Source organism: Macrosteles quadrilineatus, unplaced genomic scaffold (genome assembly GCF_028750875.1).
Source record: "Macrosteles quadrilineatus isolate MER2022 unplaced genomic scaffold, UCM_ALF_1.0 Scaffold_8__2_contigs__length_117827958, whole genome shotgun sequence".
Classification (NCBI taxonomy): domain Eukaryota; kingdom Metazoa; phylum Arthropoda; class Insecta; order Hemiptera; family Cicadellidae; genus Macrosteles; species Macrosteles quadrilineatus.
The window spans coordinates 103,738,398-103,766,374 of record NW_026542601.1 but is presented as its reverse complement, the minus strand read 5'-3'; the positions used below and the strand labels follow the sequence as shown (position 1 = coordinate 103,766,374).

General features: G+C 39.6%; 1 protein-coding gene across 1 annotated transcript; it reads right to left on the bottom strand.

Annotated features, from left to right (window-relative positions):
• Nucleotides 1-726: 726 nt before the first annotated feature.
• Nucleotides 727-25,461, bottom strand: LOC128999502 (methylosome subunit pICln-like). The gene is made up of 5 exons (XM_054426067.1): nt 25,160-25,461; nt 23,426-23,562; nt 20,084-20,236; nt 19,402-19,488; nt 727-983 (listed from the first exon to the last, which is right to left on the bottom strand). Exons 1-5 carry the CDS (start codon nt 25,276-25,278, stop codon nt 877-879), a joined length of 603 nt encoding a protein of 200 aa, XP_054282042.1. The 5' UTR covers nt 25,279-25,461; the 3' UTR covers nt 727-876.
• Nucleotides 25,462-27,977: the final 2,516 nt, after the last annotated feature.

Genomic DNA, 27,977 nt, shown 5'->3' with positions numbered 1-27,977 from the left:
ACACGAAATAACATGCAGACAAGGTTGTATGCGCGCGAAATACGTTGGCAGCACTGGCTGTAAATCAGCTGGTCAGCTGTTGTACTGTTGTATCATTAAATGTCATTTTAAAAGTTCACTTCTGCGTCCTCACTCACCTACGGCTCATGAGTAAGTATTTCTCTCGAGTGAGTCAATTGCTCCCTTTGCTCACTAGTTGCACAAATAACTATTAACATATTTTTGTTTTGTAAAGGCAACTTGTATTTTAGTAGCCTATGGACAGTATCTTATAAACCCTTAAAGGGAATACCTACCACCTCGCAGGCCTATCCCGCTTCTCAATAGGCGTGGTTTAACAACCAATGTCTGGTACACTGCTGCACTTTACCCAAAATCTACCCTTTCACCATGGTTCCAAGGGTGCTTTTTCTTACCTCAATCAAAGAAGGGATGTATAGCGGAGTCAGACTGCCCGTACTGCCTAGAGGGAGTCGCCATTGTAGATCCTAAAGCAATATGATGCTTTCTCTGGTGTCAGAATTCCTCTTAAACCAACAAATTAATAACTAAAATAATGCCCTGCTGCATTTTTAGACCACATTATTTGCGTTAATTATTGGTATCCTATACCATACTCTTTGGTATGAGACGCACAATTGTTTGAAGTACTTAAGAGCTCTAGTGAGATTAAAATAGCCCTGGGTGTCCATTCAAGTTTGAGTGGGATTGAAATAAAAAACTAGCTTGAATGTAAGGAATGTACAGTTTTTTCTATTGCAACTTTACATCAACAATAATACATTCACAAATCAGAAAACAGATTTGTTTTTCTCAAAAATTATAAACAGGTAGAATATCAAATTTTAAAATCAGTCATGTTGATTTTTACACCTCTTAATCATCTGCGTCTTCAAACTGTCCGTCATCTTCCATTTCTTCATCCGGGTTGATTCGGAGGCCATTCATTGCTCCTAACTCATTCAATCTGTTGTTAATTAAATCTGAAAGAAAGAAGAGCATCAATGAATGGCAGACTTATTCTGGTAATTAAATATATTTAACAAAGGAGCTCTTTAATTAGAAGACTACCTCTTTGTGGGTTATTTGGAGGGCCACCTTTTTACACTGAAATGTTGACGGTCCAGCCCTCCGGGCCTCTCCTCCAAAAGTTGTCATTGTGGCCCTTGAGTAAAAAAGGTCGGAGACCCCTGTTCTAATGGAAACAAGCAGCTGTTTAGTAAGTGATTCAATCGTTTCGTCTATTGCGATTAGAGGTGTGCGGATATCAGAAAAAAGGGGTCAGATTCGGTTCGGTTCGGATATCCGTATCCGAACCGAGCCTAAATTTGATATCCCACACTATCCGTTATATATCCGACTTTTTTGGATAGACAACATATTTTGACGTTTTGGCCAGAAAACTAAATCTCCATAACCATCATTAGTTTCCCAGGACAAAATTACAGCAATACGTTTCCAACGACAACGTAACAGCAAAGGACAAAGAAGCCGTATGATGCAATACCGATGTCTAGTTTATAGTCGTTATCGGCTGTTTTGTTTTACGATTAGTTTCGTCTGGAACGAACAGACAAGCAGAAAAGAACTACCATGGTTAACTCGTGCTTGTCTCCTGATACTAGGGGCGCTATGCAAAATAGTTTTTTTTTACAGTACTGTTTTAAAGTATAAAAATCTAGCCTTCTTCTGTGCTGTTACGTAAACAATATATTTAATGTTTCCCGAAAAAAGTTAGAATAGAAACAATAGAAAGGTGTTGGCATTGAAATCCCAACAAATGTTAATCACTAGAAGCCGTTAGAACATCTGCTTCACAGATGCTACGATAATCACAATATCTATTCACTAACGTAAATTCCTAAATAAAGATTATTGTAACCGTGACGACAGAGGGAAGGGTGCACGCGACCTAGGGCATTCACTAGTAGGCTGACATCTGCCTACCCTAGTTGGGGTAGGTCACGACAACCCTAATATGGACCCCAGTCCATTCATAACCTCCCGTTGGGGTTCACCCTTCGGGCACAGTTGTAAAGCACCTCCCCCTTGTCATTGTAGTCCCTACGCCATTCACTAAGCCTCCCCCATTCAGACTAGGGTAACTACCCTTACTACAATAGTCTAACGGTCCGGTATGAAACATTATATTATTCTCTATAACTTTCCTTTGAATCATCGTGGTTTCCAATTGATCTATTCATAGGCCCAATGTGGCTTGCGGTTGGGGGATGGCCACTGACGCTACTCGCGGTTTATATAAAAGGGGCTCCTAGCCCGGTGGTTGTCATTCCACTCGTACATCGCATCGGTGACATGCTGCCCGTCCTAGGTGAGTCTCTCATTATCTCGTGGTAGCTCTCTCTCTCTCTCATTATAACATCTCCGTTTCAGTATTAATTATGTTAGAGTCCCCTAGTCATTCATTGTAATTATCTATCTATATTATATTCTATCTTGTTTGTAATGTCATAACCTACTGCTGTCATAAATAAATAATGTTCTTAGCATACTCCTCCAGTGTAGTTATTGTTCCAAGCTCCCAGTTGCTTGTAGCCCTTCTGGCTAACTAAGCGACATACAACATTGGTGTCAGGTGTAAAAATAAATTTTAATTGAAGAGGAGTATGTCTTAAATCTAAAAAGGTGAACCAGGCGATACTTCTATTTAGATACCGTAGATGTATAATTGTGAAGACATAGATTTTTGTTTGTTGTTATTTTTTATTCATGTGTGTATTTGGTTGATCATATTGTTACATATTTAAATGAGGCAGTATTAACATGGAATTTAACAGTATTAATTATTAGCCATGGCATTATGCTACCAGTTATGTAAGCAGGAAATTTTCAATAGATTCTATACCAGGGTTGCCGAGTGTGGGCATAAAGTTTTAGTATACACGATAACAGAAGATAGAGTAAAGGGGACTAGCGAGGTGAGGTGTGAAAAGCTTGTTGGGGGTCTGGATCTTTTTGAAGAACAGAGTGTTGTTTCGGCGGATAAACCGATTTTAAGTTACCAGCACTTCTTGAAATACTCGATTGATTCGTTCACGAGCAAAGGGGAATTTATTTTGCATGTCGATATAAGGCCTTCCTTTATGATTATCGTAGTGAGCAGCTCCTTGTAAGCATAGATGTGGGATGGTCCAGGGCAGCCTGAGGAACCTGATATCGTTGACGTAATCAAAGAGTTTTTGGAAGAATTAAAGAAAGCGGTGCCTGTTGAAGTGTACAATCACTTAGTATACGTCATATTAATGCCACATTTTCATAGGATGATAGTGAACTGGCCAGTATAGATATATTGTTATCAGCAGTGGTGCGATAGCCTTATCAGTGGCATTCGGCTTTAATTAAATTCTTGTGGGGCGCGCTGGGTAACAAGGGATCAAGGACTGGGTCAGGTGACAATTTTATGGACCCAGGGGGAATTCGGAAATTTAACACAGCACCTGGGGAGCCGTTGAGCGCAGGGGGATACACCACCACATTATTTACTAAAATCGGAACGCGGTCGGCGGTTATCACTGCATACTACGAACACGTGCCGACAGCAGAAAACACAGTAGGGAAACGTGAACCACAAAAGGGAGCATTGTCCAAAGCGATACGACCAAAGTTGCCGTTACCTGAGCTTCCCGAGGAGCATATATACGAAACACCGAAGCACATATGAGTAACAGGGACGCCAAATTTTATTTACCCGTCTATGACCCGGATGTCATTTTGGAAGGGTGTGAAGCGTTATTAAAATCACTGGTTGAAAGGATAATCGAGAAATATATTAACGACGGTCGGACGACGTACACTAATGAGACGAACGTGAGACGAGTAAAAGTAAATAAAATAGTAATTGAGTTTCATTAAATTATTTGTTTTTAGCAAAGTGGGTTAGTATATTAATAGATTCTAATCATTAAATTCAATAGAGTGAGTCGTGACAATGGTATCGTGGAATTTTATAAAAGGGGTTTTTGTTGGTATCGGTACGTGTGTAGTGGGTGGAATTGTGTTTGTGTATTTTACCTGGGACATGGGTGCGTCGGCTATGTGTTACCTTAGGCACTCATTGTCGGTGTATTGAAAAAGCACATTTTCTTTGGTGTTTGTGGTTTTAGATATTGAAGATAAGTAAAGGTTGTTAGTTGGAGATAAAGTAAAATAAATTAATAGTAAATTAAATTAAATTAAATCATGGCCGTGTCACAAACTGCGTTCGAGTCCCTAAAAGGGGAGCTCGATCAGTTGAAATTGTATTTAGCGGAGAAGAAGAAGACGGAGGGGGTTCCGGCAGTTAACACGATGAATGTGGCTGCGGCGGCTCTGGTGGACGTGTTTCGGGGGGATGGTACGTCGCCCTCCGTAAGGGAATTTTTCCAGCAGATTAATCAAGCGGCGCTGTTGGGGAAATGGTCTGAGGACGACAAATCACGTGTTGTAGTTCTGAAGTCGAAAGGACCAGCAGCCACGTTTTTGTCCACAAGATTTGACTTATCGCGTTCGCTGAAGTACGCTGAACTAGAAAGCGCGTTCATGGACCGCTTTCTAGGGAAGCACACTGATCAATTCAATTACATGAACTTACAAAACGCGCAACAGAAGCGTGGGGAGTCGGTAGCCCAGTTTTCGGAAAGAATCCGACAACTAGGGGCCCTTACCGTGCGTCAGACAGGGGACGAGGCGTCACAGAAAATTGTCGAGGAAGAGGCGGAGAGGCGCATGCTCGCGTCATTTTTACATGGGCTCCAGGGCAAGCCTGGGGAGGTCACGCGGTTCCGGTTCCCAACTAAGTGGGAGGACGCGGTGCAGTGGGCAACGCTTGTGGAGGCGGAAGAGGCGTCCAAACCCTCGGAGACGGCGGCGTCGGTGTTCCAGCTCACGTGCTGGAATTGCAATCGTGAGGGACATAGGGAGGCGGACTGCCGAAGTCGTGGTCGAGGTCCGAGGGTCGATGACCGTGGAAGGGGCCGAGTAGCTGGTCGTGGTTATAGCTCGGACAGGTTCTCGCGAGGGGTCTCCCCTGGTGCTGGTAGGGGAAATTTTACAGGAGATAATCGGAGTATTGATCGGCGCCGTGACGGCACGGGCCGAATGAACAATAGAAGCGGTAGTTTTGATAGGGGTTCAAGTAGTCGGGAGCCTAGCCCTGCCAGTCGAGGGGTGGATAACAATAGGAGGGTGAGGTTCAACCTGTCGGACGCCCAAAGGAATGCGGCGGTGATGTCAGGGGTTGTTTGCTACAGGTGTGAACGTAGGGGTCACTATGCAAGGGACTGTAGGGTGGATCAAGGGAAGGTAGGAGTGGTAAGGAGTGATTCACCCCGTCGAAATGGGCCTTTAAACTTCAGGGGTCCGACAGGAAATCAATAAGTAACCCGACTGTTGGACCGTCTGCCGCGCGAGATGAAGTAGTTCCTGGTATCAGGGTAACAGCAGGTGTGGACCTTACATTAGTGGGGTCAATTGAGGGGAGCTTATTTACATTTTTAGTCGATACCGGGGCACTTATTTCGTTATTTAAGGGTGAAGTGGAGAACTGTAATGTGAGAAAGTCTACTGTAGCAGCGATGGGTGTTACAGGAGATAGATTGAATATTAAAGGGGTAACTAATTTTGATGTAGATATTGCAGGGGAGATATTTAATTTGGAATTTCATTTGTGTGACCTAGATCTACCATATCATGGAATTTTGGGGCTAGATTCGTTGAGAAAATTAGGAGTGGTGATAGATCTGTCGATTGATGAGATAAGGCTGGCCGCTCTCCAGATGACGGGGGTGCGGGATGCCGGTACCGCCCCCTCCAGTAATGCCACCCTTGGGGGAGTAGCTAACCCGCAAGGGGGGTGTGAGGAGCAGGGGCCTCATGGCGTGGAGGAGATGGAAGTCACTCAGGCGTTGAGTTCCTGCTCCAAGGAAGAGAGAGTCTGGAGGGTGGTCACCCTTAGGCCGGTGGTTTTAAAGGCGAATAGTGAATACTTGTTGGCGGCAGAGTTGAAATTGGAGAGTGGTAATAGGAAGCTGGGGTGCCCTAAATTGGTTTATGTGGAGGATGGAAATGAGTTTGGAAAGGATAGAGATGTTTGTATTGCACGTGTTGTGAGTAAGGTCTTCGAGGAGCAGTGTGAAGAGAGATGTCAGTGGTTGGTTCAGTGTCGAGTATTGAATATTGGTGATAGTGATGTGACTTGGGATAAAGGATATGCGTTTGGTTTGGCCGAGGTGGCAATTGTGAAATCCAGGCCTGGGGTCCTGGTCGGTACCGTTGTTCAGGTTGGCGGTGAGTGTGCTGGGCCCAAGCCCTTCCGTTCCGACCTGAGCGAGTTCAGTCATGAGGTCCAGAGGTTGGATAGTGACGCCTGTGAGAGGCATGTTGGTAGCCGGAGTACGGCAAGTGTTGCGGGTGAGAGGCCCATGTGTAGTGAAGCCTGGGAGAGGCATGTTGGTAGCCGGAGTACGGCAAGTGTTGCGGGTGAGAGGCCCATGTGTAGTGAAGCCTGGGAGAGGCATGTTGGTAGCCGGAGTACGGCAAGTGTTGCGGGTGAGAGGCCCATGTGTAGTGAAGCCTGGGAGAGGCATGTTGGTAGCCGGAGTACGGCAAGTGTTGCGGGTGAGAGGCCCATGTGTAGTGAAGCCTGTGAGAGGCAAGGTATCCGGTCAGGGACCGAAGATGGCGGAACACGAGGAGGTGTTAGTCATGCAGCCTGGGAGAGGCAAGGTATCCGGTCAGGGACCGAAGATGGCGGAACACGAGGAGGTGTTAGTCATGCAGCCTGGGAGAGGCAAGGTATCCGGTCAGGGACCGAAGATGGCGGAACACGAGGAGGTGTTAGTCATGCAGCCTGGGAGAGGCAAGGTATCCGGTCAGGGACCGAAGATGGCGGAACACGAGGAGGTGTTAGTCATGCAGCCTGGGAGAGGCAAGGTATCCGGTCAGGGACCGAAGATGGCGGAACACGAGGAGGTGTTAGTCATGCAGCCTGGGAGAGGCAAAGTATCCGGTCAGGGACCGAAGGTGGCGGAACACGAGGTGGTGTTAGTCATGTAGGGTTGATTAGGGATGGAAGTGAGATGGTAGATCTGGTCGAAAGATTTAGGCAAGCCGAGCTGGAGGAGGATGAAGGAGTATGGGGGGAAGTTTTTAAAGGGCAGGGTGGCCAGAAATTGGCAAATCTTAAACAGTTAATTGATTCTAAATTAGCACACCTTCAGAGTAGTGACAGGGATATAATATTTCCAGTACTATGGAAGTTTCGATCGTTATTTTATGACGGTACGGGACCACTGGGGTGTACGACCCTTATTGAGCATAAAATTCCCACGGGGGACGCACTTCCGGTACGCTCTGCACCCTATAGGTTGCCTGAGTCATTGAAAGGGGTTGTGCAGGAACATATCAGCGATATGTTAAATAGGGACATAATACAGCCATCAACCTCGAATTGGGCGTCAACCATTGTTATGTGTCAGAAACGGAAACCGGTTGATGCGGGACCGGATTGGAAGCCTCAGTGGCGACTTGCTATTGATTTTAGAAAAGTTAACCATGTAACTAAAAAGGAGTACTACGTGCTACCTTTGCTAACAGAAACATTAGATTCCCTGGGGGGTACTAGCATTTACAGTAATTTAGATCTTTACTCGGGTTATTTCCAAATTCCAGTTGCACCAGAGGACCGACATAAAACCGCATTTGCTACATCAGATTGTTTATATGAATTTAAAAAGATGCCATTTGGGTTATGCTCAGCTCCATTAACGTTTCAGAGAGTAATGGATAATGTCCTTAAGGGACTTAAGTCCGCGGGAGTGTTGGTTTATCTGGATGATATTGTAATAGCGTCGCGTAATATGAAAGAGCACGCTGAGCGGTTAGGGGATGTTTTTCTTAAGCTACAAGAAGCAGGCTTTGTGTTGCAGCCTACTAAATGTATGTTTGCACGGGATAGTATAGAGTACTTGGGTCATATTGTGTCAAAAGATGGCGTGAGGCCAGACGAGCGTAAAACTTTAGCAATCACTAACTACCCGGTACCTAGTAATCTTAAACAGTTACGAAGCTTTGTTGGACTTGTAAATTTTTATAGGAAATTCATCCCACGGTTCAGTGAATTGGCGCGGCCGTTAACAAGCTTAACACGGAAAGATACAGCTTTTGTTTGGGGTCAGGAACAACAGAGGGCGTTTGAGGCGCTAAGAGACTCATTACTGTGCGAGCCCATACTAGCATATCCGCAGTTTGATAGGCCATTCATTGTTATCTCAGACGCGAGTCTCGTGGCCATTGGCGGGGTGCTTGCGCAGGAAATTGAGGGGGAGGAGAAACCCATAGCTTATTTCAGTAAAGTTCTGTCGGACGCGCAACAACGTTATTCGGCCACTGAACGGGAGCTCCTGGCTGTCGTGACCTTAGTAAAAGAATGGCGGCCGTACCTGTTGAACACCAGATTTACTATAATAACGGATTGTGCGGCTCTTAAATGGATTTTTTCGTTACGAGATCCTAACTCGAGGTTGATTCGGTGGGCCCTAACGTTGTCTGAATACAGTTATGACGTGGTGCACCGTAAGGGGGTGCAGAATGCACAGGCGGATGCCTTGTCGAGGGTAAACTATGTTGGCGAGGAGGAATTCCTGAGACCTGTCTGGTCAAGGGAGCTGATATTACGAGAACAGCATAATGATGAATTTTGTAAGTCAAAATTTAATGGAGTGGGTAAGTCAGGGGAGTCAAAGTTTTTCTTAGATCGGGACCAACTGCTGTATGTTCAGCAGGGTGACGGATGTAAGTTGGTGGTGCCAAAGTCAATGGTTTTCAAAGTATTGTATCAACATCATGATACACCTTTTAGCGGGCATATGGGAACAGCTAAAACTCAAGGGGTCATCCAGGCACGGTATTTTTGGCCTGGAATGCAGAAGGACATCACGAATTATGTAGATAGCTGTAGGGAATGTGCTTTACGTAAGAGGGGGAATATTAAGACCGCACCTTTGGAGCTATTTGAACCGGAAAGGGAGCCATGGGGGTTGTGCTCGATAGATATTGTGGGACCTTTGCCGGTTACAAGGGCAGGAAATAAATACATTCTAACCTGTATTGATCACTTAACTAGGTATGTAGAGGCAGTTCCTATGAAGGATCAGACCGCGGAAACAGTAGCCAAAGCTTTTGTTCTTAATATCATAGCGCGTCATGGGGCGCCTAAGCGACTTCTTAGTGATAGGGGTACAAATTTCATGTCAAAATTATTTAAGGGGGTGTGTGATCTGTTAGGCATACAAAAGTTACAAACAACGCCGTATCACCCGGCGGGGAACGGCATGATTGAGCGGCAACATGCCACTATTGCTGCAATGTTATCACACTATGTTGATCAAAATGATCCCGATTGGGATGAGCATTTGCCCTTGGTGCTGATGGCACTAAGAAATGTTAAGAATAGGGCCACTAATTCATCCCCCTTCTACCTCCTCCACGGTAGGGAAATGGAGCTTCCAAACGACGATGACTTGGCATGTAAGGAGGTGTCGAATGTTAGCTGTGCGCGGCTAAAGGATCGTCTGTTGGAAGCTTACGATATTGCTAGGGAGTCCACTGTTAGAAGTAGGAATAAGAGTAAGGAGTACTATGATCAGAATACTAAATTGCTTGAGCTTAAGGCTGGGGATGAGGTTTATGTGTTTCACCCCGATATTAAGAACAGTCCTGGGGCAAAATTCAAAAAGTATTTTAGTGGGCCACACCTGGTGTTAAGTAAATTGTCGGATGTAGTCTATGAAGTTCAAATTGACGGTAAGCCAACAAAATTGCATGTAAATAAGATTAAGAAAAGTCGCGAAGCATTGCGAGACGAAATTGTTGCGGGCTATGCCACTGATAAGGGGATCGTTATCAGCCGGAAGGATGATGTGGTAGGCGGTGACAGGGACCAGATAGCGGCGGCCGAGGAGGATACTAAAACCAACAGGGATCTATTATTGAATTTCGGGTCGCCACTGTTGATAACGCAAACTGAACCACAACAACCGGATATGACAGGTGTCGACTTTCCCGATGTCATTGCACACCAAGGGTCAGGGGAGGACTCGGTGTTTGAAGGCATGGGTGAGTTGACATATATTGATGACGAGAGGGATAAGGACTGGCAACCCCCGGCAGGTGTATCGCGGCGCGTGGAGCCACACCTGGTCGAGGATGGGGGACCAGCATATAGGACACGTAACAAGAGAAGGGGTAACTCCCTAACGTAGTGTGTGTCAGGGAATTGTCATTGTAAAGTAATGAAGTATTCCAAGGTTTACAAGGAGTTAATCGTATAGTGTAATATTGTATTTAATCTCGTGTTTAATATTGCGTTTGATAGCGTATTTACTTTTTATGTTGATATCGTATTTGTGTAGTATTCATATTAGTTTTGATATCGCGGTGACTATTGTAGTTATCATCGTGATTATGGTGATAAGAACCACTTAAGTGATTGTACATTTCATTGTTACAGTAATTGTGTGGCTGATAGCCATGAAGAATGTAGAGCCTTCCCCAGCGTGGGAATGTCGAGAACGGGTGTGCAATTTCCCGCCGTCTGGGGTAGTTTTTGTCAAGGAGCGCGAAATGACGCTCTCGGGTGACACGTGGACCATCGCTAGCAAAATAGACGTGGGTGGATATGTGACGTTAGTAGAATCAATTACAGACGCGGTAAGCCTGATGGCAAACGACACGGTAATACTACGTTTTGCCAGAGAGGAATTGGAACGGGTGTTAGTAGGTGTTTCGAGATTGCAGGACCGATTAGGGTCAGTCAGGCTGTTGACGATGTTGGGTTCTGGGGGACGCCAAAAGCGGGGACTGTTGGATGCGGTTGGATCTGGTATGAAATTTCTTTTTGGGACAATGGATAATAATGATCTGTTAACATTAAACTCTCACATAGACGCTTTAGCGTCATTGTCTGAGGATACTATCCATCTGGAAAAGGAACAGTTGTCTTATGTTAAGCAACTTCAGGATGAGGTCAAAATTTCCGAACGGGACATTCAGACATTAGCTGTTGCTATGGATACTAACATGCAGCGGTTTGCAAAATTATTAAATGGGGCAGATGAACAAATTTCGTATTTAAATGCAACAATGTTTCATAGGGCTAAAACTTATTCATTGTTGAGGAGCATTGAATTTACAATAAACACAGTAGATGGGGAACTTGCTCGTGTGCAACAAGCTCTTGACACCTTAGCTCAGGGTAAGATAAGTTCATTAATCATTAGCCCTCAGCGACTATTGGCCTTGTAAATGAAGTAGTTTTAAAACTCCCTGAGGGATTAAGTTTAATTATAAGCCCGGAGGTTAGTTTGGTTCACCTATATTACAGTTTTTGCAAGGCATATGCAGTAGGTTATGGTAGTAGTATCAGAGTAATGTTTGAGGTTCCCTTAAAATCAGTTAACAGACATTTTTCGGTATTTAAAGTTATTTCCCTGCCAATTTATGAGAGAGAGTTGCAGAGATATGTAGAGCTCACAGGGCTGGGGGAGTTCCTGGCAGTCTCGGAGGATCAGCAGAGACATTTAGTGCTGTCAGGGGAGTTCCTGGGCACCTGCACGAGAGGGCGGTTTGCTGTATGCCCACCGGACCTGCCAGTCTACCTGAAGCCTGAAAACCACTGTGAGGCCATGCTGTTCCGGGAGCAAGAGGGGGCAGTACCAGTCACCTGCAATCGGAAGCTGTACCTTGGAAATGTTGACACAAAGATGCACAGGGTGGCCACCAAGGGAAGCTGGGTGTTCAGTACTTCGGAGAAGATTACGGTCACGTTGGAGTGTCCTGCCGAACCACAGCCAGTTGTAATCACCATACAAGGGGCTGGGGTCATCACGAGGGCGGCAGGGTGCCACATACACGCTAGTGACTTTGTTCTCTATCCAATCACTAGAGGGTACATGCAGTTCGAGGGGGCTACGGAATTCAAGATAACTCCCTTCTCTTCAGTATTATCCAGGGAGGAACGTCAATCACTTTCTTCTTATCAAAATTTGAGTAACCAGTATCCAGGCATGGCAACCATACATGGAATAATCAACCAGACACGTCATCCTGGGACAAGCTACGCGCATCTCCAGCTTCTGCTGCGGGAAGCGGAACTACAATCTGAGCGATGGGTTCAGACTACCTTAAACGAGCGTCTAGCAGCGGGAAGTTGCGTCGCCGGAGTTATTATTATCATTCTGGCAATTCTGACATGGAAGAGGGCCTACATCCAAGGGTGCTGGAGACGAGGACGTCTCACGAGTCAAGAGGGCGGAACGACCGGAACGAGAGGGAACGACCAGGTTCCAGAGCGAGCGGAGGATAGACCTGCGCAGACCACGACGGTGTTGACCTTCCCCTAAGGACTAGACAATGATTGGTTTGTACGAGGGGATTGACATTCGCGGTTGCGGTTATAGCAACCGTACTGTGGTGCGAGATATATTGATAAACAGTGTGTTGTTCTTCAATAGGTAGAGTGGACTACCCAGTAATATTAGTGTAAAAGTGGCGCATGATATATTGCGCTGAGGATGAGAAGTAATTAAGGACACGGCCGGTGACAGCAAGAAATGAACTGGCGTGGTGGAGTGTTGACTGTAAGTGTGCTGTTATAGCAGGGTGATTACGAGGATAATGGACCTACAGGAGGGCGCAGATAGGCGGCCAGTATTTCAGGACTGTGTTCAGAGCTGTATTGTAGCGTTAAGATGTGTTGTTCTAGTCTAGGGTAATCTTGTGTGAAAAAAAAAAAAAAAAAAGTGAATAGGGAAATGCAAACAAACGGATAAGTAAATGGATATGAGTAGAACTATTTGATGTGTGTGATTTTTGGTAGTACTTGTTTTAGGTATTGATTTATAGGTGTTTATATAGTATATTTGAGGTGTGACCAAATGATGTGTTGTGTTGGGTTTAGCGTAGTCTATGGTAGGGGTGCGCTGCGACGCACCTTGTGTGGTTGGCGGCAATGTCGGTTTACGGCTAGGCTGCGTGTGGCTTCGCTGTGGTTGTGGGCGTCGCCTTGCGCCACGAGGCTCAAGGCGTGTCTGTGCGGGGGCGGAATGTGTGGTTTGGCTGATAGCCGATTAACGAATTATGATTGAACCTGGCACAGAGGGATAAATCACCGTGCGCGGTCAGGGAATAGAATACGATTAAACTCTTTTCACGGAATTAATTACATCAGATTAATTGAATTAATTACTTAGTTCAAGTCATTTAGAACCACGTACCTTAGTTCAAGTCCCGAAGGGACTTGTCCATGTACTTCGTAACCAATACGTAGAGGGCTGAGAGCAGGTATAATAGGATAGAGCTGCCGGTTACAACGAACACTAGTAATAAAACTCGGCCGATGTCTTGCCACCCGCCCATGGTGTAGAAACTGGCTAAGTTGACTAAGTAACTGACAGTGCCTAGTGCAGTATTGATAAGCAGCCCACACTGCATATCAGCCGGATGGAGATAATGCAATAACGCAAACCTAAGGCTAACTTAATTAGCACCATACGGACTTACGTTTTTCTGGCTTTAATGCCGGATGACCACCCTCGTCACCTTCTTGGTGGCCAAGGTCACAGTGGACACTTCAGTGCGTTCAGCATAGACCGCACTCACCACTATGGAGGTCCCGGTATAGGTGACACGGTAGATATCAGCATCGGCTGGTATAAGAGGTCTTCTCCTTTTGACGCAACAAAACAAGTCCCTCCAAGTCCAAGTCATAACTAAACTATCACAATCAAAGAAGGGAGCTTATCATAAACGACTTTTAGCGGTAGAGATAAGCTTCCGGTAACCACAGCGCTAGCCGTTGCCGCCACCTAACAAATGGTTGGAAAAATTACCCAACAGTAGTAATACAGTAGTCACATATTTTACTCAATATATATTTTACTATGTTAAAGGCATTTTATTCGATGTATCTGTAATAATAGGATTGTTTAGATACCCTGGATTTATAGTTTTGTCTAATTATATAGGGCCTTATGTGAATTGTATATCTTAATTATTTGACTATTGTAATTGTATTCCATGCCACGAGGGAGAGAGAAATTGCAACCCTAAAGTTTGGCCATTGAAAATGGGCCAAACTTTCATTAATGAGGGGCGAGTGTTGGCATTGAAATCCCAACAAATGTTAATCACTAGAAGCCGTTAGAACATCTGCTTCACAGATGCTACGATAATCACAATATCTATTCACTAACGTAAATTCCTAAATAAAGATTATTGTAACCGTGACGACAGAGGGAAGGGTGCACGCGACCTAGGGCATTCACTAGTAGGCTGACATCTGCCTACCCTAGTTGGGGTAGGTCACGACAACCCTAATATGGACCCCAGTCCATTCATAACCTCCCGTTGGGGTTCACCCTTCGGGCACAGTTGTAAAGCACCTCCCCCTTGTCATTGTAGTCCCTACGCCATTCACTAAGCCTCCCCCATTCAGACTAGGGTAACTACCCTTACTACAATAGTCTAACGGTCCGGTATGAAACATTATATTATTCTCTATAACTTTCCTTTGAATCATCGTGGTTTCCAATTGATCTATTCATAGGCCCAATGTGGCTTGCGGTTGGGGGATGGCCACTGACGCTACTCGCGGTTTATATAAAAGGGGCTCCTAGCCCGGTGGTTGTCATTCCACTCGTACATCGCATCGGTGACATGCTGCCCGTCCTAGGTGAGTCTCTCATTATCTCGTGGTAGCTCTCTCTCTCTCTCATTATAACATCTCCGTTTCAGTATTAATTATGTTAGAGTCCCCTAGTCATTCATTGTAATTATCTATCTATATTATATTCTATCTTGTTTGTAATGTCATAACCTACTGCTGTCATAAATAAATAATGTTCTTAGCATACTCCTCCAGTGTAGTTATTGTTCCAAGCTCCCAGTTGCTTGTAGCCCTTCTGGCTAACTAAGCGACATACAACAAAGGCAACACAATAGAAGGGTGGGAGGGGTTGGGCAATGACCTCGAAAGGAGCCCGGGTAATGGGTAGCAACAGTGAGTCGAGTAGGCCTTGAGGGGGGAAGGGGTGGGTACAACCTTGAAGCTATATATAGACTTGCACTACTTCCCTAAATCTAAAGGACTGGCTGGCGAGTGGTATTCCAATCACAGGACAAGATACGTTGTTTTTCGGGTATTCATTGCCCGGTTTGACTTTGGATTGTCTTATTGTGTAGGCTAGAAACTTTGAATAATCAAAAATAAAATTAGAACCAACCACGATTATTTAGCATTGATTGTGTAGGTATATTAAATGATTAAATGATAGGGACCAGGGGAAATATACAAACTTTTGTCATGATTTGAATTTCAATATCTAAATACAATATTGCATAATCGTGATATTTTAGGTCATTGACCTTTATTATGCACCCGGTATTGCTGTTTCAGAAGAGAAGCACGTTGATAAATTGTAAATTGATATTCCCGTGGTTAAAAAAAATTATTTTATAAACCTATAAAACTAAATCATAAAATCTTACATAAAGATAATAACAATAACAGCAATTGTAAAAAGGGTATAAAGATAACGTCATTATACTTTCTCTTTGTTCTTCTACTTCTTGAGTTTCCCTTCATCAAGCATTCAACAAGTTGTCTAGTTGCCATGGTTACTAATCACCCGGGGTAAAACTTGACAAAAATCGGTTAATGTTTACCTATTATTCAATTACCAATGTCATTTATTGGTACTGTATTAATAAATTGGCCGATTTTTGTCAAATTTTACACAAATTTTATTTAAATTTCAAGGTGAATATCAATAAAACAATTATTACCAAATATTTTAATTCATTTAAAAGATTGATCTGTGGTATTGGGTTCCCCACTGAGTGCAGCCGAGCGTCACTAATGAGGGTCGAACGCCTTGGGGGTTGGAAAATAGACGGCTTATCAGACCCGACCCTCCCCAGTGGTCTGGAGAAAGCTTGTAAAAAAACTATTGCACAAGCGTGACTTGACATTGGGCTGCATCAACTTTAATTTTTTCAAATGAACTGTGATGTTTCAAAATCAAAAACAATAATTTCGGACCATACTGCATAACAATAATGGACTGCAATAATTGTTGAATATACAACCCATTTTTAACCGACTTCCCCACTACCAACAAAAGGAGGAGGTTCTCAATTTGTTTGTGGCGATGTTTTTTTTTTTCTATGTATGTTCACCAATTTCTCTGTGATTCTTTTACCGATCAGTGTGGTTCCACCACCAAAATAACCAGGAGAGTTTCTATTTGGTACCTTATATATTATGTTTAAGTATAATATTTGTTTCGGTGAAAAATTCTGAAAACCTTAAATATTCAACATTTATTTTGTTTACATTTTTGCAGATTGTTTACATTTGTGCAGAGAAGGCAATAAATAATTATAACATTCCTACAGCTGTTAGTTGAAACCATTTAAATGAAGCTAGAGACAATTCTTCATGGAATAGTTGAATAGTTGGTTCATATTGATCAATAAACTATTTCTTGCCATGCATTTTGTTTTGGTTACTATAAAAAATTTATTTTAACGTTTGATCTGATTTGTGTATACAGTAATTCTGTTTTTAGTATTGAATATTCTGACTTAACCCTTAGAGTGCCAGGCGAGAAATAAAAGTAATGCTCAAAAAATGCCGATGATTTTTCCCGAAGGTCGCGCTAAAAATGCCGAGCGCGATCTGGCGATTTTTAGGTTAAAATTTTGACTCAATGTTAACATATGGGTTAAAAGAATCTGAGTATCCATTCGGTTGTTATGACAACTGTTCGATCATTACGAAACGTCCGGTCAGCCGGACGTTGGCACTTTTGGTTCGTTCTAAAAACATCCGGTCGGCCGGACGTCGGCACTTTTGGCTCGTTTTAAAAAGGTTAAAAAAACATATATGTTTCAGTGAATAGCTGTATAATATTGACAAATAAAGGTGTATTGTGAAAACCAATGCATTCGTAAAACAGGTCTAAATATAAATTAAATGCAATTATTCCTTACACGACCTAAGAAGTGTGACAGTGCATACTCGTCAATTGTCTTAAAAGTGTTAAATATTTTAATTACTAAACATGCATTTGCAGATGTGGAATGTTTATTGATATTCTCTACCCATTTACTATAACATATCAATACTATTATGCCTGCTTCGGAAAGTCCTAGAGGAAGATGATTTGCAATTTCGACTAGGCTATATCTTGAGCAAACAAAACCCCCAACATGACTTACACCACTTTTAGCTGAACCAATCTTTCATATAATATTTTCCAAAGGTACTATACGTGTTATCGACCAATTTTCCACTTTTGAGAGATTTTTTAGTGCTGGTAGCTGAGGAATAACTTTCATATTGTTCCAAAAGGCTTGAGATGTTACTGTATTTCTTTTTATAATGTAGAAGTACACCGATTGCAGGAAACGACGATGTCTGACATTTCAATGTATCAAGAAAAGACAATTAGTTTTTCATTAGGCCTAATGTAATGGACAACTCTTTCTTTCTTAAGGAATATCTAAAAATGTTTATTTTCATACCCATTGATTATGTAACCTGAAAAGGTGACTCAAGCAGTTTTAAAATAATGATTGTTCTGTGGAACTTTTGATTGTTTCAACCAGTTTTGCTTATCAAAAAACCTCAAGTAATTAATATATAAAAAATTATACAGTCACTAAAAATCATGAAATATTTATTTTTGTAAAAAAATACAACCGACTTCAAACGCTCTAAAAAGAATGAAATAATTTCAATAAAGTAAACTTTTGTATTAGGCAAGCTCACGTATTTCAAGTCGGCGCGGCTCAAACTGCAAATATGATTGAAATTAAATATTGTGTGTGTATTTTGAAAATCAATAAATTGTAGCTGGATAACATAAATATATAAAAAAAACATACTGAACTGTTTTGTTTATATGTTAAAGGAAATATTTTCTTGTATTTTATGTTTACTTCAGAATAAATGCGTTATGAAAATAACACACACAAATGTTCTATATGAATAGGAAAATAATTTAGTTTGATATTATGATAGGGAAAAGAAGCTAGTTTAGTATTAAAACGTTACTTTTCTATGTTAGAAACATTTAAATGCGTTATAATCTTTTTAAAGATGCTCGTTAATACCACTATAATGCCGATCTCTGATTACGGTAATAAAACAACACTTAACGCATAACTATGAAAAAGACATGCAGATTAACAACTTTAGTTATACATAGTCACCTGCAATATGGACACCCTCTTTCAATTTTGTATAAAAAATCATCATAGAGCCGCGCCGACTTAAAATACGTGAGATTGCCTAATACAAAAGTTTACTTTATTGAAATTATTTCATTCTTTTTAGAGCGTTTGAAGTCGGTTGTATTTTTTTACAAAAATAAATTATTAACAAACTAAGATTATACTATTCAAATACAATTTTAAAAATATGAAATTTATAAATTCAGGGATACACACATTTTACAGAGTTATAAAGCCTAATTGCCCTGAATTAACTTGCCACAACATCAAATCTAGAGCCCAGCTTAGACAGGAATGTTTTCTAAACTTGGCAAACCCGCAGAATAAGGCCAATAATCCGTTCCAAAAACGTAAGGAAATAGGTACAATGTGAAAATAAACTTGAGATAGAACCCCTTGTCTTGTGAGAACCAGGAAACAACATAAAACAACAAGCCCAAACGTTTTGACACCAGTCCTCCTGAGCTAAAGTGTTGTGTGAATATTTCGGCTTCTAGTGTACTTAATTCAAGCAACCAACTTTTGAAAATAGATGTTGTGATTTTCAAGAGAGACAAAAACTGTGGACATAGCTAATTTGAAATTCTATGATTCAAAATCGTCATTTAAGTTTATTTACACAGCTTTACAGTGTTTTATAGGTTAAAAATGCATATGCAGCTTATTATTAACCGCGCCGAACTATCCGAATCCGAACCTCCCAATATCCGATCCGAGCCTCAACTATATGATCCGAAATGAAATTTCACTATCCGCACACCTCTAATTGCGATTGCGTTTGTGTACATTACACTTTTAATATGTAAACTATTTACAATAAGCTACAATCTGTACATACTCTCGATACATGCGATTGTTTGCAATCAAAGTTTACAACTCAGTTGACAACATCTGATTTTTACTGCATAGGGGCTTTAAACACTTTTTACTCCCTAGAGAGAAACATTTTTCTTTAGACCCTCAACGCATATGCATTACTGCTGTTTTTGCTGCAGTATGACAAAAACGCGGTATTAACAATAGTTTATTTTAGATCCAAACTGAAGAGGGAAAGAAGGTGATATAATACACAACGATAGGTAATGTGAAAATGATAACTTTTCTTACCAATGCCATTTGTATATTCTGAATCTCCACCGGCCAAGACATTTCTCTCGTCATCAGCATCCTCATAAAATGCATCCTCTTCTGAAACTGAATAAATAAGTCTAAAAATCATTAACTACTAATTATTGTGACAAATTAGGGTATACAATCATTAAGGTAATCAATTTTCTACAGTTGCCACACATGCTAATTATTGACAGTACGGTATTAAAATTGTTTTTAAAATAGTTAAGTAAAATTCACAAAAGAGTTCTTGAGCATATACAACAAATAGCCAAAGACCTTTATCTTTAAAATGATTATGAAATTTAATGACATAGAGTACCCAAAAATTTTAATTTTTAATTGCTCTAAGTACATTTCATTATTTGTAAACATATTTAAGCTGTAAATCAGAATTAGATAATAAAGCATGTTTAAATCAGTTTCACCTCAGGTAATAACTTTATCAGGGTTGTTGTTTACTGTAACACTGGCTTGAACAAAACGTTCTTATTGGTAATTGTTAAAAAAAGTAAAAAAGAACTAAAATACAGAGATGCAGTGAACCAGCAAGATTGAAAAGATATCTCTTGTTTTCAATTCCCCTCCTATCCTTACTAAGTAAGTAAAATATTTGAAACCTGCATTAAAATAACCAATTGAGCTATATTTAATCCTACTGATTAAAAAAAAAACCTACGGTCTGAGAATGAGTCATTAGGGTCCGGATGCTGTGTTTGGCAGAAAGTCATTGCTCTGTACATGGCGTCCAATTGGTCTTTGTCTTCCGGAACAAACCTCAACTCTGTCGCCATGTCTTCATCATTATCTTCTTCTCGGTTCTCATCAGCACCTGTGTTCATATTAATTAGCTAATACAGCATTAACAAAACTTAATATAGAATCAACCAATATAACTTGCATACATTGTAATCTACTTTGCCTATATCACCTGGGAGCTTACGTCAAATGATTCTAAAATTATTTGCTTATTTATTTTCAACTTTAATTTTTATGTGGCGGCTTTTGTTGAAAGGTTTGTCAATTTCTTTTTCTTTGTGTTTGTTTCAAAGATTGGAGCCTGAGCATAAAATTACAAACATTTCTCTCATACTAGCTGGCCCGACAGAGGTCGTCCTGTCCTAATGTGGATTTATGTCAAATGCTTCTTCATTTTCAAGATGAACTCGTTCGCATGGCTCAATCACGTCGTGGTTGAAGTTCGTTCGCTACGCTCACTCACCTTTAGGTTGGAGCTCGTTCGCTGCGCTCACTTGCCTTCAGGTTAGCTTGTTCACTATGCTAACTCGCCTCCAGGTTGGAGTTTGTTCGTTACGCTCACTCACCTTTTGGTTGCAAATTAGCTGTTGTCATAAATAATAAAAATATAATAGTGCTGAACCCTGTTGGTAAACCTATTAATTTTTAATGCTATTAAACGTCACAGAATCAAATTGTTTAGTTGAACCAGCTGTTAAGATTCTTTAATTCCATTTAAATATGAGTACACATAAGGTTAACATGGGAAACTCCAGAGTCACTGGGGCGGAGCCCTCTTGACGGATCTGCACCAAACTTTACACAAAACATCCTTGAATAATGATTAAAAATGTCTGAAGGTTTCATTACAGTCTGTCGAGCGGTTTCGAAGTCCATAAAGGACAAACAAACAAATATACATACATTGGATTTTATATATATACAGGGTGTCTCACGAGAGGTGTCTCAAATTGATTACGGAAAAACGGCTTAACGTAAAAGGATGAAATAAAATTATTTCCCGCTAAATCGACCCCAAGGAATAACGTAAAAATATTTTTAACTTTTTCCCAATACAGGGTGTGCCAAAAACTGAGGGTCACTGGTTCGAATCTCGGAATTTTCAAATGTAAACATATGTCATCTTATACATAATTTTAAATATATTTGATAGACAAACATTTTGGCGAAAACAGAAATAAGTTATCTTTTTCCGTTTTAAAATGGCAGCAGTTTTTTTGGAAAAAATCTATAATTTTTTAATACTCTGTGTTTCCTATACCAATGCATTTATCCCTTCTCCGGTTGAATTTTCTTACTCGTTATGAAATTAGCTTTACTTTGACATGCTACAAGTAACGGTTTTTTGAAATTATAAAAATTCCAAAAAAATTTATTTTTGAAAATTTGCAAATGGTCATTTTTCAAAAATTTCAAAAATCAACATATGTCAAGTGGCACAATTTGATATAGGAAAATTAGGTTTTTTGTTATTTACGCAAAAACTAAAAGAGATACGAAGTAAGTGTAAATTACAAAGTTTTTAGGAATTAAAAATCCTATAAAATGATGTGCCACTTGACATATGTTGCTATTTGAAATTTTTGAAAAATGACCATTTGCAAATTTTCAAAAATAATTTTTTTTGGAATTTTTATAATTTCAAAAAACCTTTACTTGTAGCATATCAAAGTAAAGCTGATTTCATAAGGAGTTAGAAAATTCAACTGGAGAAGGGATAAATGCATTGGTATAGGAAACACAGAGTATTAAAAAATTATAGATTTTTTCCAAAAAAACTGCCGCCATTTTGAAACGGAAAAAGATAACTTAGCCTATTTCTGTTTTCGCCAAAATGTTTGTCTATCAAATACCTTTAAAATGATATATACCATGACATATGTTTACATTTGAAAATTCCGAGATTCGAACTAGTGACCCTCAGTTTTTGGCACACCCTGTATTGGGAAAAAGTTAAAAAATTTTTACGTTATTCCTTGGGGTCGATTTAGCAGGAAATAATTTTATTTCATCCTTGTACGTTAAGCCGTTTTTCCGTAATCAATTTGAGACACCTCTCGTGAGACACCCTGTATAGATGAAACCCAAACATTTATTTTACCAACGCGGAAGTAACTAGGCTTACTGTAAGTAACTAGGCTGGCTGTATTGTCCAGTGGCATGATGTAAAACAACCTGAAAATGAATTTGGAAGTTTAAGTTGAAATTGCATCAAATGGTGTCAAAATGTAAACTGATTTTAGAATATCAGTCGCAACAACCAGCGACAAAAGACATTGCCAAGTTCAAAAGAGCTTGCAGGACAACTTTTATGGTAAAACGGCAGGACATGTGTCTGGTAAAATTGGATTATTGGTTGGGTACCTGAGTGGTTTATGATCTAGTAGCATTCAAAAGGTTGCCTGTTTTCCTCATATCGCGCCACCCATTCTACACTCATCACTATTCATACTTGGCTTTAAATACCTACTTTGTATGGTCGCCATATCATTGAACAGTACCAACAGTAACAGTTAGTAGGCCTAGCTTTTCGATGGTTTAATACTGTCCAGTTTCCTTGGTCATTATTGGGCTTTCAATCTATGGTTGTAGCTTCGAAACAGCTATTTTCAGTCAATAACAAAGCTACACATATCATATCACTCCATTTTACACTCACTCTTCCTTCACATTCAGACTAAAATACTGAACACAGTTTGCATTTATGTCTTGATGAATTGAAGCTTAGCTCCGAGAAACTTATGAAAATCTGATACGGTAGAGATAATATTTTATATTGTTCAATAACATTTCACTCAGTAAATTATTTAATATCTGAACCTCGACAAACAAAATATTGGTAAAAAGAGGATTTTTCCCCTTACAGTAATGGTATTTAATCTCCACAGCATGAACAATTTAAAAACTAAGCACAGTTAACTAAAACCAAATTGGTACCTAATTAACATTTAAGTTTGGACACAAAATTTAAAGTAAAAAAAAACTAGCTTATTATGAAACAATGGGTTCACAGAAGAGTAAAGATATTTAATCATGGATTTATTTAAACATAGGCCTATACAATCATTAAGAATAAGACAAGGATGGGTATAGCCTATTTATACTATACAGGGTGAAACAAAAAAAGTGTGGAATGGAGTGAAATTGTATTTAAATAAAAACTACACATGCTACAATGGGACAAAACATTGTAGGCCTATAATGTTAATTGGTATACACAATAGCCTAAGTATATTATTGTTAGGCCTATAACTTTTCTTACCTTCCAAGCATGTGTCTAAAACTACAATCAAACACTCAGCCCCATATTGTTGAACGTCCCTAGATACAGCATGAACGCTTATTTGTGGATACAGGAACGAAATACCTTCTCCATCGTTGTTTATCCATGTTAACTTGCTGAAAATATATTTACAACTTGTTAACTAAATATGTAGGTAAATTGACAATCTGTCTTAGTAAGTTTTGGATTTTAGCAAATGTCCCTATAGTGAAGTACCGTAGATATTAGCAAATTTCCCTATAGGGAAGAAACTGCTATTACTGTAGGTAGACCTGGTAAGACCTAAGTAGATCCAGGGCCTTTTCATTTTGATGTCCCCAAGAGGCCAAAAACAACATTCATTAAAATTTGTATATGGTCTATACGTACATATAATATCTATATACCTAGGTACTCTATATACGTCTGTAAACGTGAGAGGCCTAACTCAAGTAATTTTGATCTGGTTTAGATGAAATTTAATTTAGCTTTGAAGGTGTAAGTTTAGGGCTGAATAAACTTTAATGAATTTGCACCAGCAAGATCGGATCATTAGAAAAAGGGAAAAAGTTAAAAATGTTCAACACATTTTATCATTTGATTTCCCTCGCCTTCTTTTCTTAAATTTCTGAGGGTCACTTGTAGGCCTAAGCTAGCCCTGATAAATTTACATTTAAGTTAAACTTATTATCTGGTATTATCAATTTTTATGTCACTGCTTCCATTTTTTAATTAGGCCTAGTGTTTTGGAGCGTTTTTATACACTTTTAACTTGTTTAAGTTAGGCTAGGTAACATAAACCAACAACTCGATTAATTTTAACCTAAACTTTACCTTACCTAATCCAACCAACCGTACCTTCAAAGGACTTAATACAGACTTAATTCACATAAGTTTTAAAGCCAGACCGACCACCCTAAAATCAAAGGAGTTTGCTGACATTCTAGAAGTTTCGTTCAGTTAGGTTACCTATGTTAGAACAGCAGCCTCACCATTTTCCTACATAATCCCATTTTAAGAAATTTCCTATGAGTAACTTATTAACTTCTTATATTGGGATTCAACTTGTAACTTACTTGTTGTTTGTCTAAAGGCACCACCTTGATTATTCAAACATTGTAGCCTACATTTTAACAGCTAGAGCCTATATCTACAGTAGTACCGGTATTCATTTGCTGTGAAAAGTAGGCCTAATGGTAATTATAGCCTATTTGGATTCAAGAGGTATAGCCTATAGCCTAAAGTTAGACATAAAAATTAAAAAATTCGTTTGGAGACACCTATACTAAATAATGACCTAAAACCCTAACAAATACCCTGGACAATCGCTCAGTGTGACCATTGGTAAATTGGGGCCTGTGTGCATAGAATGCCAAGCAAAAAGAGTGAGCCTAGGCTATACAGGATAAGAACTAGGCCTACCACTGTAAGTTAGGCTACTAGAGCCTATAACAAATTTCCTATGACGACCCCTATGGCGTAAAACATAGCAACACATTGGTTTCAGAAGCTCATAGCTTACCTACTAACTTTTAGTTACGGTACTGTAAGTAGGCTATATAAGTTACCAATTGAGCTTCACCTTGAATTTGTTAAAGGATGCTAAACTTAATTAACTTATAACTAACTTAGAAGTTGTTATAATAGATAGGCCTTAAACAAGCAACGAGTTCTTAATCTTAGCTAAAGTGACATAAGCTAGGCCTAGACCTATTTATGTTGCAATTTTCCTACCTTTCCGTGATATACAGTGTGCCAATTCCAAATTCTTGATCAATTACAAATAATTTCGTCCGCGGTTGTTCATGTTTTATACCATCAGTTGGAGCTGGGAAACTTGTAAGCATTACCATTTTTAGGTTAATATGATCTTTTCTAAAATGAAATCAATTAAAACAGAAGAATGTGATGACACTAAGGCAAAAAGGTAAAACAAAATTAAGATAAACGAATTAAAATTGTTGGATAAAAACCACAAGGGAACAGATCTGAAATAATTACTGATTCGTACCGTACTTCGCGGCTCTGCAACTGCAACTCTCAGGATTCGAGGATTCTATTCTAGGCCTATGTTCAAAGAGATTGGTTGGTTTGTTGGCAGTGTAGCCACCGCGTTGCTGCGATTTTACCCTAAAGGCGGGCTAAAATTACCCTAAATTACCCTAAATCTACTTTGAGTTACCCTAAAAATTACCCTAAATGTTAATATTTGCGTTTAATGCTATAAAACATTGTTAAAATCATATAAATCCTACATAAGGTGGTTAATTATACTAAATGAAGTTCCAATATCAATCAATTTACGTAAAATTATACTCAATTCTAAAAAACCACCCGAAAGAAGAACAAAAAAATGTTGATATTGATCAGCTCTATCGACTATCGTATAACGAAAAATATCGAATCAAGAACTATCGCATTTTTTACTGTATCGACCCATAACTACTGTTTTTGGACAATCATATCTTTAAAATACAGTACGGTACCACCAAAGCTTTAATCTATACATAGTACTGTAGTAATTTCTTGACACAATTTGTAAAATAATCCAGTTTAATTCAATTCAGCCACATAATTAAATATCAAACCCAGTAATGAATAATATTTCATGTTTTATTAGGCCTATAACGTGTTATAGAATCGAATAGAATGAATTTCAATTTTTTATAATTAGGATAACTTATTATAAAAAATTCATCATAGCAATCGATTTAAACCGATTTGAATCGAATATGATGGTTTGGCCATAGTATTTTATGAACGTTTTTTGCCAAATTTTGAAGTTTTTTTCATTTTTTTAGTAAAATTTCCATAGTTATGCTAACTTTTAGTTTTACCCTAAAATTACCCTAAATCTACCATTACCCTAAACTTTACCCTAAGACCAGTAAATTACCCTAAAAAAGGGTAATTACCCTAAAAGTGGCAACACTGTTTGTTGGTTTGATTTTGTTGATTGTTGATTTTGACAGCCGGTGCTTGCTGAGATAAACTATCAACAAAACGGGGACAGCTCACTTACTCTACAGATCATAGACTATACGAGCTTTTTAAATAATATTGAAGGTTCACTTGCACTACAGGCTCGTATACTATACGAGCCTATCGAAAATAAAAAATAAATGAAGAGGGTTCACTTACTCTACGAATCATTGTGCCTATGAGCCTCGTGTATTATATTTAAAAATACAGTAGGAAGGTTCGCTTACTCTACAGATCATAGTGACTATGAGCCAAGCTTACGAATTATTTGATAATTCAGGAATCGGCTCGTATAGTATACGAGCCAAAATAATGAATAATATAAATTATAGGAATAGGCTCGTATACTATACGAGCCTGCAGAAAAATATTAGATGGCTCACTTACTCTACAGTTCATTGGCACTATGATCCGTAGAGTAAGTGAACCCTCTTCAAAATATTAGATGGCTCACTTACTCTACGGCTCATTTAGCTACTCGTTGCGCGGTTTGCGTTCGTGAAACTTTAGGCGCTATGCCCGGATTCGACTGCTGCGACTGCCTACATAAGTGTATTGCATCACCTCAATTATTTATTAAAACGAAATAAATATGTATGCACAAGTAAATTTATTACATTTTTGGACTGAATACTTTAAAAATGGAGGGAGCATGACTTTTATGTTTAATTAAATTAAACGTTATAGAATAAAACATATTTTGACTAATATCAGGTTATATAATACACACTTGTATGATCCAGATACAGAGCTACAGACAAAACCTGTGGTCCGATTTAGATTAAATTCTGTATCTGGATTTATCCACGAGTCACTAATTTTTTAAGCACGGGTTGAGAAATAATGGCAAAAATTTATAAAAACAGTTCACCAGTTTAGAATATTTCTCAGTTACTGTGAGTTGCAAAAAAAGTGTATACAGAAGCATTTGTGTACATAGAAAATATAGAGGACTAGATGTATACGCACACAACTATCAACGTTTACATATGTAAAATTAATGAATTTGTTGTATTGAGTATTTTTAACATTATGACCCAGATAGCACGTAAGCTTGCTTCAAGCCTTGAATTACGCTTGCTTTTACTTGAAATGACAGCTTTGAATTGTCACTTTAGATTCAAACTCGAGTCAAATGTCAACTTCGTGTAACACACTTGAATTACGCTTACAGTGGATTGAATTAACAGCTTTGAAATGTCACATTAGATTCAAACTGGATTCGAGTATACACAACACACTACTATTACGCTTGCACTTGCTTGTATTAACAGCTTTGAAATATCACATTAGATTCGAATCCGAGTCGAGTGTAATATTACCCACAATGCACTTCCATTACGCTTACGTTGGTTTGAAATTACAGCTTTTAAGTATCACGTTGGATTCGAATTGGAGTCGAGTGTAAGTTACCCATAATTCCGAGCGGGAACGGGAACGACGCTAACGGTGGGACCGACACTTGAAGATGCCATCGGCCATATTGCTTTGTTTTGTTTATTGTGTATTTGTAAGTGATTCATTCTCAATCTCTCTCATTGAGTTGAGAATATCGATATTCTGGTGCTGA